Source organism: Trichechus manatus, unplaced genomic scaffold, assembly GCF_000243295.1.
Source record: "Trichechus manatus latirostris isolate Lorelei unplaced genomic scaffold, TriManLat1.0 scaffold00186, whole genome shotgun sequence".
NCBI classification, from domain to species: domain Eukaryota; kingdom Metazoa; phylum Chordata; class Mammalia; order Sirenia; family Trichechidae; genus Trichechus; species Trichechus manatus.
In genome coordinates, this window is record NW_004444122.1 from 2,906,943 (window position 1) to 2,924,862 (window position 17,920).

At 44.5% G+C, this 17,920-nt stretch overlaps 1 protein-coding gene across 3 annotated transcripts in view; it reads left to right on the plus strand.

The window, feature by feature from the left end:
• Window positions 1-17,920, plus strand: part of ARNT2 (aryl hydrocarbon receptor nuclear translocator 2) — a 166,573-nt gene that overhangs the window by 64,571 nt on the left and 84,082 nt on the right. For all 3 annotated transcript variants that reach the window (XM_004387497.1, XM_023741689.1, XM_012558800.1), the window contains 3 exons: window positions 9,069-9,171; window positions 14,681-14,746; window positions 15,182-15,267. In XM_004387497.1, coding sequence (XP_004387554.1) covers window positions 9,069-9,171; window positions 14,681-14,746; window positions 15,182-15,267 — 255 coding nt within the window. The remainder of the gene's footprint in view (window positions 1-9,068; window positions 9,172-14,680; window positions 14,747-15,181; window positions 15,268-17,920) is intronic.

Genomic DNA, 17,920 nt, shown 5'->3' on the forward strand with positions numbered 1-17,920 from the left:
ATATATATAGTGGCTGCAACAGTAGGGTCAAACATACAATGATTGTGAGGATAGTACAGGACCGGGCAGTGTTTCGTTCTGTTGTACGTAGGGTCCCTATGAGTCAGAATCAACTTGATGGCACCTAACAACAACAACAAATACACACATACACACACACACACACACACACACACAGATCAAATCCTTCAGCATTTTAGCCTGAGGCCACTGCTTCTGCATTTTAACCTCTAGCAGGCCAGCCTCCCCTCTGTCCTTGGAGATGCCAGGAGGTGGTGACTGGGCTGGATGACCAGGACTGAGCAGGTCCCCCCGTCCTGTGGCTCTCTGGTCCAGGAGGCTGTCCGTCTCAGAACTCACAAAGTTCCTGCCTGGAGTCTTGTGCCTTAACCCTCCACACCCTGTCGGCTTCCTTCTTTCAGAACTCAACCTGGGCCTATGGTCCATCACTGCAGCTACTCTTCTAGCAGTTCCATTGACTTCCTTACCCCCTGTTGTTTCTTTGCCAAGGGCACCCGGGAAATCCTCAGCCCTGGACCATCCAGTTCATGCTCAGATCTTCACATAACCGTTCAAAGTAGGCATGTCCCATTTTTCAGTCAGAAAAGACTTGGAGAAATCAAGGGACCTGCCCAAACTCCCACAACTGGCCCATGAGAGAGCTATGACTCGGACCCTTGCTGCCTTTTTCACTTAGAAATAACAGGCTTCAGGTTTGGGATATATTGCTAGCTGGCTAATCGTTCTTCTTTGCACATCAAATCCAGAACAATATCTGCTTCTACAGTTTCGGGTTGTGAAAGATTTACAGGGCCTTTTCGGCAAACGCAACCATTGTGTGACTTGAGATCCACTTGCTCCGGAGACTGGGTACCAGTGTCACAGAGAGAAGCTCATGGCGACAGACCTCACCTGCTATCAAAGATGGGAATCTGAGGACAGAGGCGATTTGGCAGCCTTTTCAGTCAGACAGTTTTCGGGAGCAACTCCCTCCTCATGTGACTCTTGGCCACATTCTTAAGAAGCAGGAAAGACAGCTTGGGTTTTGCCAAGTGATCTGATAAGGGCATTAGGGTTTAGGTCAGAGGCATAAAGTGAATATGGCCAAGTACACAAGATGCTCTTGGAGTAACAGATACATGATGGTTCCTAGCTCTGAGAACGGACCAAAAGGAAAAAATGCACTAAGTCAGTGCCCAGATTCAACAGCCGTGTCTGCCATAACTGGATGTCTTTCTGACATAGCACAGGAAAAAAATGCTGAGGCTCTGGGGAGTGGTAGACGGAGCATGGGACTGGGAGTAAGAAAACCTGGATAGAGGTACCTACTTTCTCACTAGCTGCTTAATCTGGGACAAATCACTTATATTTTATAAGCCTCAGTTTCCACATCTCTGAAATGGGTATTCCATAAATACCTACTTGCCAGGGTTGCTGTGAGGCTTAAATAATTAATATGTGTAAATATATTTAATGAGCCCTGGTAGCATAATGGTTAAGAACTTGGCTGCTAACCGAAAGGTTGTTGGTTTGAGCCCACCCAGCAACTCCAGGGGAGAAAAGTTCTGGCAGTCTGCTCCCATAAAAATTACAGCCTAGGAAACCCTTTGGGACAGTTCTGCTCCGTCACATGGGATCGCTATGAGTCGGAGTCGACTAAACAGCACCCAACAATAACAAATATATTTAGGAAACTGTGAAGCAAGTACAGTTATTTGTTACTGTGTCTGTCTCCTGGAGGGATGGGAAAATTTGAGGAGACACTAAGCCAAAAAAAAAACTATTGCTGTTGTGTCTATTCTGACTCATAGCAACCTTATAGGACAGAGTAGAACTGCCCCATAGGGTTTCCATGGAATGGCTGGTGGATTCAAACTGCCAGCCTTTTGGTTAGCAGCCGAACTCTTAACCACTGTGCCACCAGGGCTTCTGAGAGACACTGGCAAGTTCACATTTGTCTGAGATTTGGTGCTGCTAAAAGGGTCAGGAGGTTGAGGAGCAGTGACCGGTGTAATGAGAAGCCTGAAAATCATGTTGTTTTCAAAAGGAGGAATCGGGGGTACTGGAGTTAAAAGAAGACTTGGGGCAAGGGGGGTGGATCTGATAACTTGATAGCAGGCAGCATAATACCTGAAGTTAAGAATCCTATAGAAACAAAAGCAGAGGTTTTCCTCCTCGCTGCTCTTTAGGGAAGAACTAGAACTATGGATGGATGTTCTAGGAAAACGTATTTTGACTCTGGGTAAGAAAGAGCTTCCTAACCGTCTGAGCTGCCAAGTCATTCTGGCTTGTAATGAGCTACCTGACATTGGATATAGGTAAGCAGAGGCTGGACAATGATCTGTTCAAACACTAGGGAGATGAAATTTGCATGGGGAGAGATTGGACCAGAGCACCAGAGGATTTTCGTATGACTTCATGGTCTTAGAAAGTTTGAACCCTCAAATGTATGCCCTAGTTTCCCTCCATTTTTAAAGGTTCTCCTTTGTTGATGGAGACCCATGTTGCTCACTCAGGGATCTGTCTGATGGCTGATGTTCCAATGTTGAGTAGGGGGCAGGGGGATGGGATGCAGACCTGGACAGAAAGAGTAGGCCTAGACCAGAGGAGGGCATTGTGTACTTATAGATGGAGCAAGAGAGAGTGAAAAAGCTCCTGTGCAGCCAGCTCAGTTTTCTCTGCGAAATAGGAGGTGGGGTCATTGAGCAGGAGGAAGAAGGGAGAGCTTAGGTGGGTTTAAAAGAGTGGTTACATTTTGGGAGGAATGGCAGAAAGTGAATTCTAGAAACAAGGAGTGCTTGATCAGGGGAGGGGGAAGTGAGTTTGGAAACCTTGGATTTGTTATGACACCAGAGTGCATGATACGTGGTTTTCCGCAACGTGATTTGGCCATCCTGGTGTAGGAGTAGAGAAGGCAGACAACTGAATTGGATTGGTCCAGAACTGAGGATTTTTCAGGTGGACTTTGCAAAGAAAGAACCAAAACCAACCAAACCCGTTACTGTCAAGTTGATTCCAGCTCATAGTGACCTGTAGGACAGAGTAGAACTGCCCCATAGGGTTTCCAAGGAGCGGCTGGTGGATTCAGACTGCTGACTTTTTGATTAGCAGCCAAGCTGTTAACCAGTGCACCACCAGGGCTTCAGAGAAAGAACAGGGGGTCAGGAGATCAATCTGCACTAGGAGAGTGGTTGAAGTGATGGGCCACAGGTCCAGATTGAGTACTGGAAGAAGGAAGCTGGTAGGGTGTTGAGGATTATGGCACAAGACTCTCTGAATTCAAAGAACAGGCAAAGTGGGAGGACCAGAGTGAGAGGACTAGTAGCTTCGAAAGTTACGGTGCTGTGAGGGATGTTTGAAGTTAAAGTATCAGATGGAGCAGTTATACATGACTACAGTTCCAGGGTATGGTGGTGGGAGTGGGTGGCTGCCGTGGAGAGGAGATAAACATAATCGGAATTGAGGTCAGAGTCTTGAGAGGTGAGGATGTTAGGTGGTTCTTTCACATGGATGTTGAAACCATGTAAGATGACAGTAGGTCTTGGGGTGAAGAGAAAGACAATGAGTGATGTGCCAGAGTCTAAAATGAGTGAGGAGGGGTGACTTGGAGGTTGGAAGCCTGCAGGACCAAGGAGGGTAACAGGGGAACTAGCCATATGTCCTGGTCAGAAGGAGCCCGGGTTTATGAGAGCAGAGGCTTAGAAGAGCTTTGGGGACTGAGGAAGACACCAAGCCTGCCTCCTGACCCCAGTCATATGGGACACAAGAGAACGAGCCTCCACTCCAGGGGGATCGCTGGTGGGAAGCAGTTGGACCAGGCTGGTTTCTGTGGAGGCAGGGGATGGAGGAATTTTCTGGAGAAGCTGAGGTTATGTATGGCAGAAGGCACTCTAGAGGAGATTAGGAGGCAGGGAGATGACATGGGGTCGTGGGGAGACTTGAATCGGGGTTAAGAGTACAGAGGAGAGATGAGCAGGGTGAGTGGCAGTTTCAGCACTGGCTGAAGAAAGCAGGGTGGGAATCGGGTGGGAATAGCCCAGGGACAGGATTGCACAAGAACGTGTCCTCCCATGGATGCGATATGGTGGGAAGGAGTCAGCATTGACCTGGATGATTGTGCTTCTGGGGACCTACTGGAACCAGCCCTAGAATCTAGACCCAAGGTTTTAAGCAGACCTAAGGATTCTGTAGGTCAGGAAAGAAGATCTGGAGCACTGTAATAGCAGGTACGGCTCCATGCTGGCTTCTTTGCTGGGAAGTCCCATTATAAGCAAACCCAGTGCACAGGTTGAGTGTGGTACAGGGAACGAGTCACTTTCCATTATACTGGGGTTCACTGCCCTGGGCCAGGGAATGGCCACTTACCTGCAGACATCTTAACTGCTATAACATTTATCAAAAATCCAATTCACATGCAACTTTTCAAGAACACACTTGCTGTATAAAGTTAGGCATGCTTTCATTCCAAAGGAGCCTGGAAAGGGGCTTCATTGTGCCCGAGGAAACCGGAGAGTCGCACAGAGAAGTGAAGGTGGAGGCAGTTGTCTCTCGGGGTCGTGACAGCCACCCAGGGAAATGTGTTTTTTCATTTCCTCATGTTCCACCGCTCATGTGCTACGCAGCTGGGATTTATTTTCAGAGTGCACTTTGGAATTTGACAGACTCTCATGCTGGCCTACTTCACAGCTGAAACCATTTGCCATTTGGTAGATGATATAGCAAGTGACAATTTACACTAACGCGGCTGTTATAGAAGAAGTCGTCTGTGAATGAGACGGACAGGTGTCAAACCAGGCGGCAGATGACAGCACAGCACCGGCAGATGCTCGCACCTCCTCCATGGCGGCATTGCCGGAGCTTCAACAGACCTGGAGTTGAGCCTCTCAACTGAGCGGAATTCTGGTATACACAGCCTGCGTAAAGATGTACAGATCAGTCTGGAGCATGATAATAATTACTGGTATTTGTTTTTGTAGGGTGCTGTGCATCCTACAGAGCCCTGGTGGTGCAGTGATTAAGGGTTCGGCTGCTAACCAAAAGGTCAGCATTTTGAATCCACCAGCCACTCCTTAGAAACCCTATGGGGCAGTTCTACTCTGTCCTGTAGAGTCGCCATGAGTCAGAATTGACTCAGTGGCAACGGATTTGGTTTGATTTTGCTGCATCCTGTAGGAGCCCTGGTGGTGCAGTGGTTAAGGGCTCAGCGACTAACTGAAAGGTCAGTGATATGAACCTACCAGGTGCTCCGTGGGGGAAAGATGTGGCAGTCTGCTTCCATAAAGATTACAATCTCCATTAGAGAAATGCAAATTCAAACCACAGTGAGATACCATTTCACCCCAGCATTACTGGCATGAATCAAAAACACTGGAAATAACAAATGTTGGAGAGGCTGCAGGGAGATTGGAACTCTTATGCACTGCTGGTGGGAATGCAAAATGATACAACCATTTTGGAAAATGATATGGCACTTCCTTAGAAAGCTAGAAATAGAAATACCATATGATCCAGCAATCCCACTCCTAGGAATATATCCTAGAGAAATAAGAGCCGTCACTTGAATAGACATATGCACACCCATGTTCATGGCAGCATTGTTCACAATAGCAAAAAGTTGGAAACAACCTAGTTGCCCATCAACAGATAAATGGATAAACAAACTATGGTACATACACACAATGGAGTACTATGCAATGATAAAGAACAATGATGAATCTGTGAAGCATCTCATAACATGGATGAAACTGGAGGACATTATGCTGAGTGAAATGAGTCAATCACAAAAGGACAAATATTGTATGATACCTCTACTGTAAAAACTCACGGAAAAGTTTACACAGAAAAAGTAACAATCTTTGTTGGTTACGAGGGATGGGAGGGGTGGGGGGAAAATACTAAATAGGCAATAGATAAGTGGTATCTTTGGTGGAGGGTGAGACAGTACACAATACTGGGGAAACCAGCACAACTTGTACAAGGAAAGGTCATGGAAGCTCCATAGACACATCCAAACTCCCTGAGGGACTGAATTGCTGGGTGGAGGGCTGTGGGGACCATGGTCTCAGGGAACATCTAGCTCAATTGGCATAACACAGTTTATAAAGACAATGTTCTACATTCTACCTTGGTGAGTAGTGTCAGGGGTCTTAAAAGCCTGTAAGCAGCCATCTAAGATACTCCACTGGTCTCACCCCTTCGGGAGCAAGGGAGAATGAAGAGAACAGGATACAAGGAAAAGATTAGCCCAAAGGACTAATGGACCACATCCACCAAGGCCTCCACCAGACTGAGTCCAGTACTAGACGGTGCCCAGCTTCCACCACTGACTGCCCTGATCGGGATCACAACAGAGGGTTCTGGACAGAGCTGGAGAAGGATGTAGAACAAAATTGCAACACGCACAAAAAAGACCAGATTTACTGGCCTGAAAGAGACTGGAGAAACCCCTAGATACCCTTTTAGCTCAGTGGTGAAGTCACTTCTGAGGTTCACCATTCAGCCGGGGATTGGACAGCCCCATGAAACAAAACGGGACTAATAAGGCACAGCAGTCCAAGGACAAGGACTAGAAGGCAGAAGGGGACAGGAAAGCTGGTGATAGGGAATCCAAGGTTGAGTAAGGACAGTGTTGACATGTAGTGGGATTGTTAACCATTGTCATAGGGCAACATGTGTACTAACTGTTTAATGAGAAACTATTTTGTTCTGTAAACCTTTATCTAAAGTGTTAATAGCAGCACAACTGGAAGAATGTAGTCATTGTCACTGAATTGTGCGTGTAGAAATTTTTGAAATGGTGTATCTTTGGCTATGTATATTTTCACCAAAAAAAAAAAAAAGCTCTAGAAAGGAGAGGGTTGACATGTCGTGGGGTTGTTAACCAATGTCATAAAACAATATGTGTACCGACTGTTTAATGAGAAGCTATTTGTTCTGTAAACCTTCACCTGAAGTACAATAAAAAAAATAAAATTAAGGAAAAAAAAAGATTACAATCTTGGAAACCCTACGGGGTAATTCTACTCTGTCCTATAGGTCGCTATGAGTCAGAACCAACTCAACAGTAGCGGGTTTTTGGTGCATCCTAAAGGAGTCCCTAGGTGGTACAAATGGTTAAACACTTGGCTACTAACTGAAAGGTTGGCAGTTCAAATGCACCCAAAGGCATCTTAGAAGACAGGCCTGGTGATCTTCTTCCAAAAGGTAAAAAAACCAAAGAAGCCAAACCCATTGCCACCAAGTGCATTCCAACTCAGCCAAGCTCTTAACCACTGTGCCACCAGGGCTCCAATTCCAACTCATAGTGACCCTGTATGAGTCCAAAAGGCCACAGCCTTGAAAATCCTACGTACTAGTTCTACTCTGTACAGGTAGGGTCACCATGTGTCGGCATTGACTCCATGGCAGCTAACAACTAGAAAATTTAAAATGACTTAGGTGACTTGTATTATATTTCTGTTGGACAGTGCTGGTGTAAAGTATGAGATGTGAGAGCAACAGGAAATGGAGAAGATATGAGTCTCAGAGACAGGCAGGGTCCAAACTGTGAAGGACTTTGTAAGGAGTCCCTATAAGCAATGAAGTTTTAAGCCAAGGCAGTCACAGTCATATGTGTGTGAATCACTGTCAGGCCTGTGAAAGGTGGTCTCGGGGGAGAGGATGCTGAAAGTTGGAAGCTAGAAAGGGTACCCTTGCAGGTTTCTGGTGAGGGGTAATGAGGGGCACTATGACTAAGGCAGAGGAGGGAGAGAGAAAAGAACCAACTGTACAGGAGGTGAGGGAGAGGAAGGAATCAGAGATGACAACCAGAGTTTTGGCTTAGTTTTTCATGTTTGTGTCAATGCTTTTGCGATATTTGGGGAGTGTTTGTGGGAGGAGTGGGTGATGCTGCCTTTGAAATGTACAGTGAGCTGTTGGTGGCATAAATCTGGAGCTAAGGCAAGGGAGGGGTGCTTATCTTCGTTTCCTTGTGCTGTTCTAACAGAAACACCACATGGGTGGCTTTAAAGAACAGAAATTAATTTTCTCGAAGTTCTGGAGGGTAAAAGTCCAAATCAGTGTCTCGACCATGTCAATTCCTTCCTAGTCGGTAGTCCCTGGCATTTGGTGGTTGCTTGGTCAACAGTGCTTATATGGCATCTATCTTCCCCTGTGTGTGCGTGTGTCTCTGTGTCAAATCTGCTCTTTTTTTTTCTTTTTTGTGATGAAAATATACACAACAGAATATGTGCCAATTCAACAATTTCTACATGTATAATTCAGTGACATTGACTACATTCTTCAAGTTGTACATAATCTGTTCTTTTAATAGCTCAAAGTATTAGATTTAGAACCCACCCTACTCTGGTATGATCTAATTAACATGAAAAAGAAAACCCTATTTCCAAACAGGATTACATCCACAAGGATAGGGCTTAGGATTCCAGCACATATTTTGGGGGGACACAACTTAATCCATAACAGTACTGGAGGTGAAGATGTAGGATCCTTAGCCTACAGAGGCGATCATTCAAACCTTGGAGTGTATACACTTGTGTAGGGGAACATAGAATGAGAAGAGAAGATGGCTGAGGATGGAGCCTCTGGGGCACAATAGCAGTTAAGGAGGAAACAGGAGAACAGAGTAGAGTGTGGTGTCGCAGAAGTCAAGGACAGGAAAAATTTTTTAGAAGAAATCATGTGAGTGAAGTTCAGCAAAGCAATCAGATAAAGAAAAAACGTGCTTTGGATTTAACAATAAAGAAGTTGTTGGTGACCTTGGCATAAGCCATTTCCATGGGGTGGGGGGAGAGAAAGCAAAATCAGAGTGACCTGAGGCAATGGAATCTGACAAAGCAGAGACAGCAAGTATATTCTGTTCTGTAAAGAAAACAAGGCATTTCGAATTATATGGATTTCATTGATTTGTGTTTTTTCTGCCAAAGAATGTTGGGAATTCCAAGAAGCAAAACAATATCTACAATCCCACTTGTCCTCATTTGACAGAGCATTTGGGGAACGCTCTCCCCACCTCACCCACAATCGAGGGCAAAGGTGTTCATGCAGATGTCCTTCTCTCTCTCGCTTAGGCCGGATCTTGGACCTAAAGACTGGGACAGTCAAGAAGGAAGGGCAGCAGTCGTCCATGAGGATGTGCATGGGCTCACGGAGGTCCTTCATCTGCAGGATGAGGTCTGTGTGGGTGAACAAGGGGCTGGGGTTGGTTTGCTCTGGTCTTATCTGCAATTAAAAGCCTCGACTGGCTCTGCTAAGATACACATGCAGACTTGGTTTCACTCCTATAACTTCCATCTTCTTGACCTCAGCACGTGAGCAGTAGGCTCCTTGGTCTGTTGTAGAAGGGCCTCCTTGCTCCCATACCGCCTTGTCTAATCTCCCACCATTTCTTCCCATCCCTAGATTGGCCTCCCCTTGTCCACTGTGTCTGTCAACTTTCTACCCATCCTTCAGAGCTCTTCTGAAATCCAACACCCACCCAGGCTCAATATTTTTCAGTATGTTTTATATAAGACCTACTAATTTCATACTTAGCCTTATATTTCCTTGTGCCAACTCATATATTTTAATTGGTCTTTATATTTATTTTGATTGGTATTTTAAGTGTAAATGTCTTGGCTCCACAAGTAAATTATAATTACCCTGACTATAGAACTGTGATTTATACCCTTTGAGCCTTCTACAACATTTAGCAGAGTGTTCTGCACATACTTGGTAAATACATCATTGTTGAAAAAATGCAGGAGTGACTGAATTTTGGAGTAACCATGGGAGTTTAGCCATATCCCCAAAGGAGAGCCAGAATCTTGAATCCTCAGATCCAGTTCAGATACTCCCATGTCCTCAACCATGTGGCCCCAGAGGAGTGGATGACTTTAGCTACAAGGTAGGAGGTATAGGAGAGAGTCCACTCTGGCTAGGGGATGGAATTCATGAAGCAGTGATATACTGGTGCCTGTCATTCATTCATTATTCATTTATTCAACAAATTTATATTGGGGGCCTGCCTGTGCCAGGTACTCTTCAAGGTGCTGGGGATCCAGTGTTGAATAAAGCAGACAAAATCCTTGCCATCAAAGAACTTGATTTTAGTGAAGAGGTACACAATAGACAAAAATACCTAGCAAATATATGGTATGCCAGACAGTTATAGCTGCTGTGGAAAAAAAATAAATTGTGAAGGAGTAGGAAGTAGTAGGGGGCTATCAATTTATATGTTATTTAATGTGGTTACACCTGACAGGGGGCATTTGAGTAGAGACCTGAAGGAAGTAAGGGAGTGAGGCATGAAATACCTAGTAGGAGTAGCAAGTGCAAAGGCCCTTAGGCAAGAATGTGCTCAGCCTCGGGACCATGGTCTCGGGGGACATCTAGCTCAATTGGTATAACATAGTTTATAAAGAAAATGTTTTACGTCCTACTTTGGTGAGTAGCATCTGGGGTCTTAAAAGCTTGTGAGTGGACATCTAAGATACTTCACTGGTCTTACCCCGTCTAGAGCAAGGGAGAATGAAGAAAACCAAAGACACACGGAAAAGAGTAGTTCAAAGGATTAATGGACCACAACTACCACAGCCTGAGTCCAGCACAACAGATGGTGCCTGGCTGCCACCACCGACTGCTCTGTCAGGGATTACAATAGAGGGTCCCAGACAGAGCTGGTGAAAAATGTAGAACAAAATTCTAACTTACAAAAAGGAGACCAGATTTACTGGACTGACAGAGACTGAAGAAACTCTGAGGGTATGGCCCCTGGACACCCTTTTAACTCAGTACTAAAGTCGCTCCTGGGGTTCACCCTTCAGCCGCAGATTAGACAGGCCCATAAAACAAAACGAGACTAAGTAGGCACACCAGCTCAGGGGCAAGGACGAGAAGGCAGGAGGGGCCAGGAAAGCTAGTAACTGGGAACCCACGGTCAAAAAGGGGCGAGTGTTGACATGTCATGGGGTTGGTAACCAATGTCACAAAACAATATGTGTATTAATGGTTTAATGAGAAACTAACTTGCTTTGTAAAGCTTCTTCTAAAGTACAATTAAAAAAAAAAAAAAGACTTAACAACAAAAAAAAATAGCACGTGCTCAGCCTGTTCAGGGAACAATAGGGAGGTTACTCTCTTGGGAGTAACCAGCAGTATAAATGTTTAATTACACCATCTAAATGTGGTTGGGGAGGAATGGTAAGAGATGAAGTTGAGAAGTATTGGCTGTTAGATCTGTCGGCCTTTATAAGACTTTGGCTTTTACTCTGAATGAGATGGGAGGCTATTGGAGTTTGATCGTATGAGTGACCAGTTCTGAATTACATTTAAAAAATCATCCTGGCTTTGAATGGAGAATAGACTGGGGTAGGCGGGAGGAAGAGGTATGGGGGAGAGGCAGTGGGAGAACAGGGTGGAAGTAAGGAGGCTATATTGTAATATCCAGGTGAGAGAAGCATTAATAGTGATTATGGTAAAAAGTGCTCAGGTTTTGAATATATTTCATATAGAGCCAGCCTGAATGTAGGATGTGAGAGAAAGTCAGAATTCAGAGAGCAGTCTAAAATTTTGCCTGCCCAACTGGAAACACAAGAGTCGCTGTTTACTAAGATGGGGAAGATGGTTGGAGGAGCTGGTGTGGAGTGAAAGGGAATTTCAAGCATCTTCAGTTCGAGATGCCTGTAGATGTCTATATCGAGAAATTCGGTAGACAGTTGGACATGTAATTCTGGAATTCAAGGGAGAGGTTGGGACTGAAGATAAAGACTGGGAATTGACATCATGGAAGTGGTATTTAAAGGCTGAGATCACGTGAACTTTCTTGGGAACTACGTGTAGAGACAGAAGAGAGGAGGTCAGAGGACCAAGCCCTTGGGCATTCTCACAGCAGGGAGGTAAAGAAAAGGAGACTGAGAAGGAGCAGCTAGGGAGGTGGGAGGAGAACACGAGAATTTCTAGGAGGAAGGAGTGATCAGTTGCCAAATGCTGCTGGTGGGTCCAGAAGATGTAGACTGAGGCTCGGTCCCTAGACCTCAGAGGGAGAGCCAGCAGGAGCTGGAGTTGGCAGGCAGGTAGGCAAGGCTCCTCCTCCAGAAAAGAAGCTTGTCTCTGCCTGGGTTCTCTCAGGTTCTTCTTAAGCACCTCTCCTCACACGGGGCTCATGCCAAAGCCTGCATCCTTCCCGTGGTGTGCTGGCTTTCATTTAAAAGGTCCTTTCCTTTGGTAGTCAGCTTTCATTTGAGCAAGGCAATAGGAATAGGGGCTGAACAGAAAGAGGGGAGGAGGTCACAGAGGGCCCCAAATCATGGCTAAAACAAAGCCAGTCCACTGATCCCACATGGCACTGACCTTGACTTAGCCTCCAGCCCTGTTCTGCACTGTCGGACATCCTTCTCTTCCCTGCCAAGGTGCCTGCATTGTTGATGTTCAGGGTCTCAGACCCTGGCCCAGATGAAGTTCTCACTAATGTCATTTTTCACCCAATTGTTTGCTGCTGGAACTATGATTTGCTACTTGAGCATCTTTTGGCCACTATGAAGTTCCAAAGAACAGATACTTTAAAATAAGTATATATCTTCACTAATTCAGAGTCATCTTTTAAAAGGAAGCATTCTTTTTAAAAGAAATCTGTTGATCTACAGACTGGTGAGTTGGCCTCAGATCATCAAGATTGTCCGTGTTGAGATGGAACCTTCCTCCTCTCTCATCTCTAGCTGGGCCTTCAGAGCCAGCAGAGTCATTTTGCTCCTTTTTTTAAAAAAAAATGGCCCTGCAGGGATTTGAGTCTAACTATCCTTTCTTCCCAGTCTGTTCTACTTCAGGCTGAATATCTGGAATTCTTCCAGAAGACACAAATGTAATCCCCTTCATCACTTGCCTCTGGTCACAAGATGATGTTAGAGTGACAGAATACATGCGAGTCTCCATTTGACTAAGGATTGAGCCTCTGCAGACCGTCTGCCCCTCTGTCCCGCTGGCAGGGAGAGCTGGGCAGTAGGATTCAAACCTGTCAGTGCTCACCTGGGATACACCACCATCAGTTAACGTAGTCAGTCACAGCAGGGCCCTTCTCCCAGCGCTTTAGCCAATAGAGTAAATGCATAGCCTAGCTTGGTGGACGTTTCGTGTGTTCTTGTTGCTAGCTGCTGACACGTCAACTCCGACATGGCAATCTTATGTACGACAGAGTGAGATGTTGCCCGGTCCTGTGTCATCCTCACAATTGCCAGCATGTTGGACTCCATCATTGTGACCATTGTGCCAATCCATCTCACCGAGGGTCTCCCTTCCCCTCGCTGGCCCGCTACTTCACCAAGCATCATGTCCTCCTCTGGCAGTTAGATCTCTCCTGATGTTGTGTCCAAAGCAAGCAAGTTGGACAGTGTTCTGTTGTGATTCATAAGGTTTTCATTGGCTCATTTTTGGAAGTAGATTATCAGGCCTTTCTTCTTAGTCTGTCCTTGTCTGGAAACTCCACTGAAACCTGTCCACCATGGGTGACCCTGCTGGTATTTGAAATACCAGTGACATTTAGTGCAGTACCAGCAGTATAAATGTTTAATTGCACCATCTAAGCAATTCCCTTATTAGTAAATTTATTAGAAGTGTCATAGTACACCATTTCTATTAGTAGCCTATTTGAAATGCTGTTAGCACTGCCCTGTCAACCAAATCCTCTCTCTGCCCTGGTCCTCCTCTGGGGACAGGTTCTAAGTTGCTTTTTGCAATGCCAGGCCCACACTACCTGGCTTTACCTCTGCGGTGGGCAGCACTGCCATCTGCTGAGAGCATGACCTTCTCCTCCAAATAAAGCGGCATATGACATCTTAGTTTCAGCAAGACACTGGGGACAGTCTGCAAGGAAAGGGCAGCAGTGGCATGGATTGAGCCTGCTGTGACAGCCATGCCCATGCTGGCAGCTGTCCAGGGCCTCTTTCTTTGCAGTATTGAATATTAAATATCAGGACATTACTTGTCATGTAGTTGGGAAATGGAAACACATGTAAAGAGCGAGCATATCAGACACCAGTTAGAGCCTGCCCGTGATGCCAGCTTTGGACGTTCAGAGCCCAGGATGCTGAGAGGGGAAGCCACCGTGGGCAGTGTGACACCTCACATACCTGCCTCCCAGAGAAGGACCCACAGAAAGACCTCTGTCCCCACTTTCCGTCTTCCATCAACAGGATTGCAGCTGTCTAGTCATTCTTAGTGCCAGAACATTGAAGGGGAGGAGGGAGAGTTTCTACAGCTGTGATTCCAAGGCCTGAGAAGATGCTTCTGTTCATCAACTGGAAACATCTGTTTTGAGTTGATGTTTCTGCTCAGGCCTGGAGAGACACTGTTGCTGTCATCACCCCCTTCTCTTGTTTCCTGAAAGCCATCCAGTTACACTGAACTGCAGGACTGAGCATGACCAGACTCCCCTAGTCTTTCTGTCGGTCTCCAGATTGTGGGTTGGGCCCTGAAACAATTCCGATGTGCACTGCGAAGTGGGTCCCACTCTGCTGGCCTTCAGACAGTTGAAATTCAAAGGCATGCAAGCCTGCTTCTACACTTTGGGAGGAAATTGGCTGTAGGTCTCACCTGAATAAACCTGTAAATATCAGTTAAGGCCCATCTCCCATCTCCTTGATGGCAGCACTGTATGTTTTATAAACTTACCTAGGTCTTTACTCACTGTAATAAATTTATCAAATCTTAGGTGTGGAAATGCTCCTTTGGACCACCTTCCTCTGAACAGAATAACCACCATGAGAAAAAGATTCAGGTCAGTAGGGCTTTCTGATGTTTGTTTTTGGGGTGTGCTGGTAGATAGCTTTAGATCCCCTAAGCTAAGGAGTGTACCAACTGGAAGAGGGGACTAAGTGTAGAGGGGACCAAGAGATCCCTACGTCAGGGCTGTAGTGGCTGAAGTGAGAATGGGGAGTCAAATGGAATTTATTTTGAACCCTCAGACTGTGTAAAACCAAACCACTTGCTGCTGAGCTGATTCCAACTCATGGCGACCCCATCCACATATGTCAGAGTAGAACTATGCTCCGTAGGGTTTTCAAGGGAAATGAGGAGAGTAGGAAGTCAGGATTCAAAGTCACAAGGCAAACAAGTAAACACATTAGCTTAGATGTCAAAGGAGTCATTGCAATCCTTGCCCCCACCCCCGCCCCATCTGATAAAAACAGTTTCACAAATGTTCTTTCTTTAGGAACGGCCTTGGCCCTGTGAAAGAAGGAGAAGCCCAGTATGCTGTGGTCCACTGCACAGGGTACATCAAGGCTTGGCCGCCAGCAGGTAAGCAGAACCTGCATACTTGTTCCAAGGGAACTGGATTCCATATCATCTTACCATGTGTGGGATCCTGTTAGAAATGTGTTCTTATAGAAAGAGGCAGGGTCTCATTTTCCACTGTATTTAGAACATAATGATCTTTGTAATTGGAAAAAGTTCCTGCTATTTGAAACAAATGTTTCTGAAAAGAACTGATTCTGTAATAGTGATTGGAGCCTTAGCAAGTTATTCCTATATTCTGCCACTCAGAGCACTCTAGAAAGGCAAAATAGCAATTTGAAATGAAATTGTAGCGAAGGCTTAGTACACCGTCTTTGATACATGAAAGCCAGTGGAGTAAATGCCATAAATTTTAAAGGGAAAAAGGCCTTAAACTAACTTATTACCTGCTTTTATTGAAGTTAGCATTAAAGATGTTTTGTAGAATAAAACACATTATTTTGCTTATGTAAATATAGTATTCTTAGAGTCTAATAGGAAATAATAAGTTCTGGATATCCAACATTAATTTATGAAACCTGGAAAAAAGGTATAAAATTACAGCTAAAAAGAAATATATTACATAGTGGAATTAGTAAATACTGATGACTGTCCCCCATGTTCCTACTACAAAATGTAGAAATGCTGAATAAAACATAACAGAAAATAGATATCACTATATAGCCTAGCTTGCAAAACAAAGGGAAATCCTCAGGTGCCGAAAATGAGAGAACTTACAGCTGGAAAGGTAAGTACACAAGCTGATGGCATTGCAGCCCAGGAGGATATCAGATCCAGATAAAGTCCTAATGAGTAAGGGATTTGGTCTTAACATCCGTATAAGTACAAGCCAAGGAGCTTTTGGACCTGAGCAATATGGAAAAATGCAGCTGATACCCCTGTATAAAGCCAAGACTATGGGAGGGCTGTGTAAGGGGAAGCTGAAAAAATTTTACCCCTTGGCCCAGGGCAAGGATAAGAATGCTTGTCTCTGCTCAGAGTTCTGTGTAGAAATAAAATCTCCTATGAGATATTAAAACTCCAAACCTGTGCAGCATGTGGGTTGGAGGCCATATTTAAACAGTCCACATCAAGAAGGAATCAAAATCAGGGAAACTCGTGTCCTATCTGCCTCTGACCCAGTGAAACCCTTCAGAGCACTTAACAAAAGCAAATCGAAAGTACACTGTTAGGAACATTTCTACAGCCCGAGGTGCATGAGTCTTTTTCTCTCTCACACACACGCACACACATACACACATTTTATTGTTCCTTCATTTTATTTTCACTAGGTATGGAATTCTGAGTTGACAGAGCTTTTTTGTTTGTTTTTTGTTCTTTTTTCCCTTTCAGCCCTTTAAAAATATAACTTCATCGTCTTCCTGAAACGAAGTCTGCTGTATTTCTTATTGTTGTTGCTCTATGTAATGTGCTTTTTTTCCCCCCTGTATGCCCTCAAGAGTTTCTCCTTACCTTTGGTTTTCCAGCAGTTTGACTATGATTTCCATAACATATGTGTGTGTGTTTTAGTATTTATTCTGTTTGTGGTTTTCTGAGATTCTTGGATCTGTGGTTTGATGTCTTTCATTATCTTTAGAGTATTCTCATCCATTATTTCTTCAAACCTTTCTTGTGCTCATATTCATTAATTCTCGTATATTCATTCATTCATTCTCATTTTCTCTTTCGTTGCTTTCTAGGATTTAATTACGCTTATGCTAAACCATTTGATATTGTCCCACAGCTCTTGAGGCTCTGTTCTATTTTCGTCTGTCGTTTTTTTTTTCCTCTTTGGGCTTCAGTTTGGGTAATTTCTATTGACCTATCTCCAAGTTCACTGATTCTTTCTTTGGCTTTTTCAAGTGTACTGATGAGCCCATCAAAGGAAATTTTTATCCCTATTACCATGTTTTTATTTCTAGCATTTCCATTCGACTCTTATAATTTCTATCTTTCTGCTGGAAGTCCCCGTCTATTTATGCATGTTGTCCACCTTTCCCACTAGAGCCTTTAACGTGTCAATCATAATTATTTTAAATTCCTAACAGCTGAACTATTTCTGAGACGAAGTCTGTTGATTTTTTTGTCTCTTGAAAGGAGGTTATCTTTCTTGCTTTTTTGTGTGTGTCTCATATATTTAAATAGAATGCTACACATCATGTATAGACTAATAGAGATTAAGGTACGTAGTATCTATGCCTGGAAATGGACATGCCTTTTCTCCTGCTAGGCCATTACCCTGGGAGATTGTATCAATCTAGTGAAGAGTTGAGCTGGATTTGTTGTTGTTATGGTTACCCCAGAAACCCTGGTGGCATAGTGGTTAAGAGCTATGGCTGCTAACCAAAAGGTTGGCAGTTCGAATCCACCAGGCACTCTTGGAAACAGTATGGGGCAGTTCTACTCTGTCCTATAGGGTTGCTATGAGTTGGTATCGACTCAACAGCAACAGGTTTATGGTTAGAAGTATGCCACTAGCTTTGAATTTCTCTAGCACAAGTTTTCTCACCCTCAGTGTTACCGAATTTTTGTTTGTTTGTTTGTTTGTTTTTGTTTTTTTATTGTACTTCAGGTGAAGGCTTACAGAACAAATAGTTTCTCATGAAACAGAAGTACACATGTTATTTTTGAGATCCAGGTTAACAACCCCACAACATATCAACCCTCTAACTTCTCA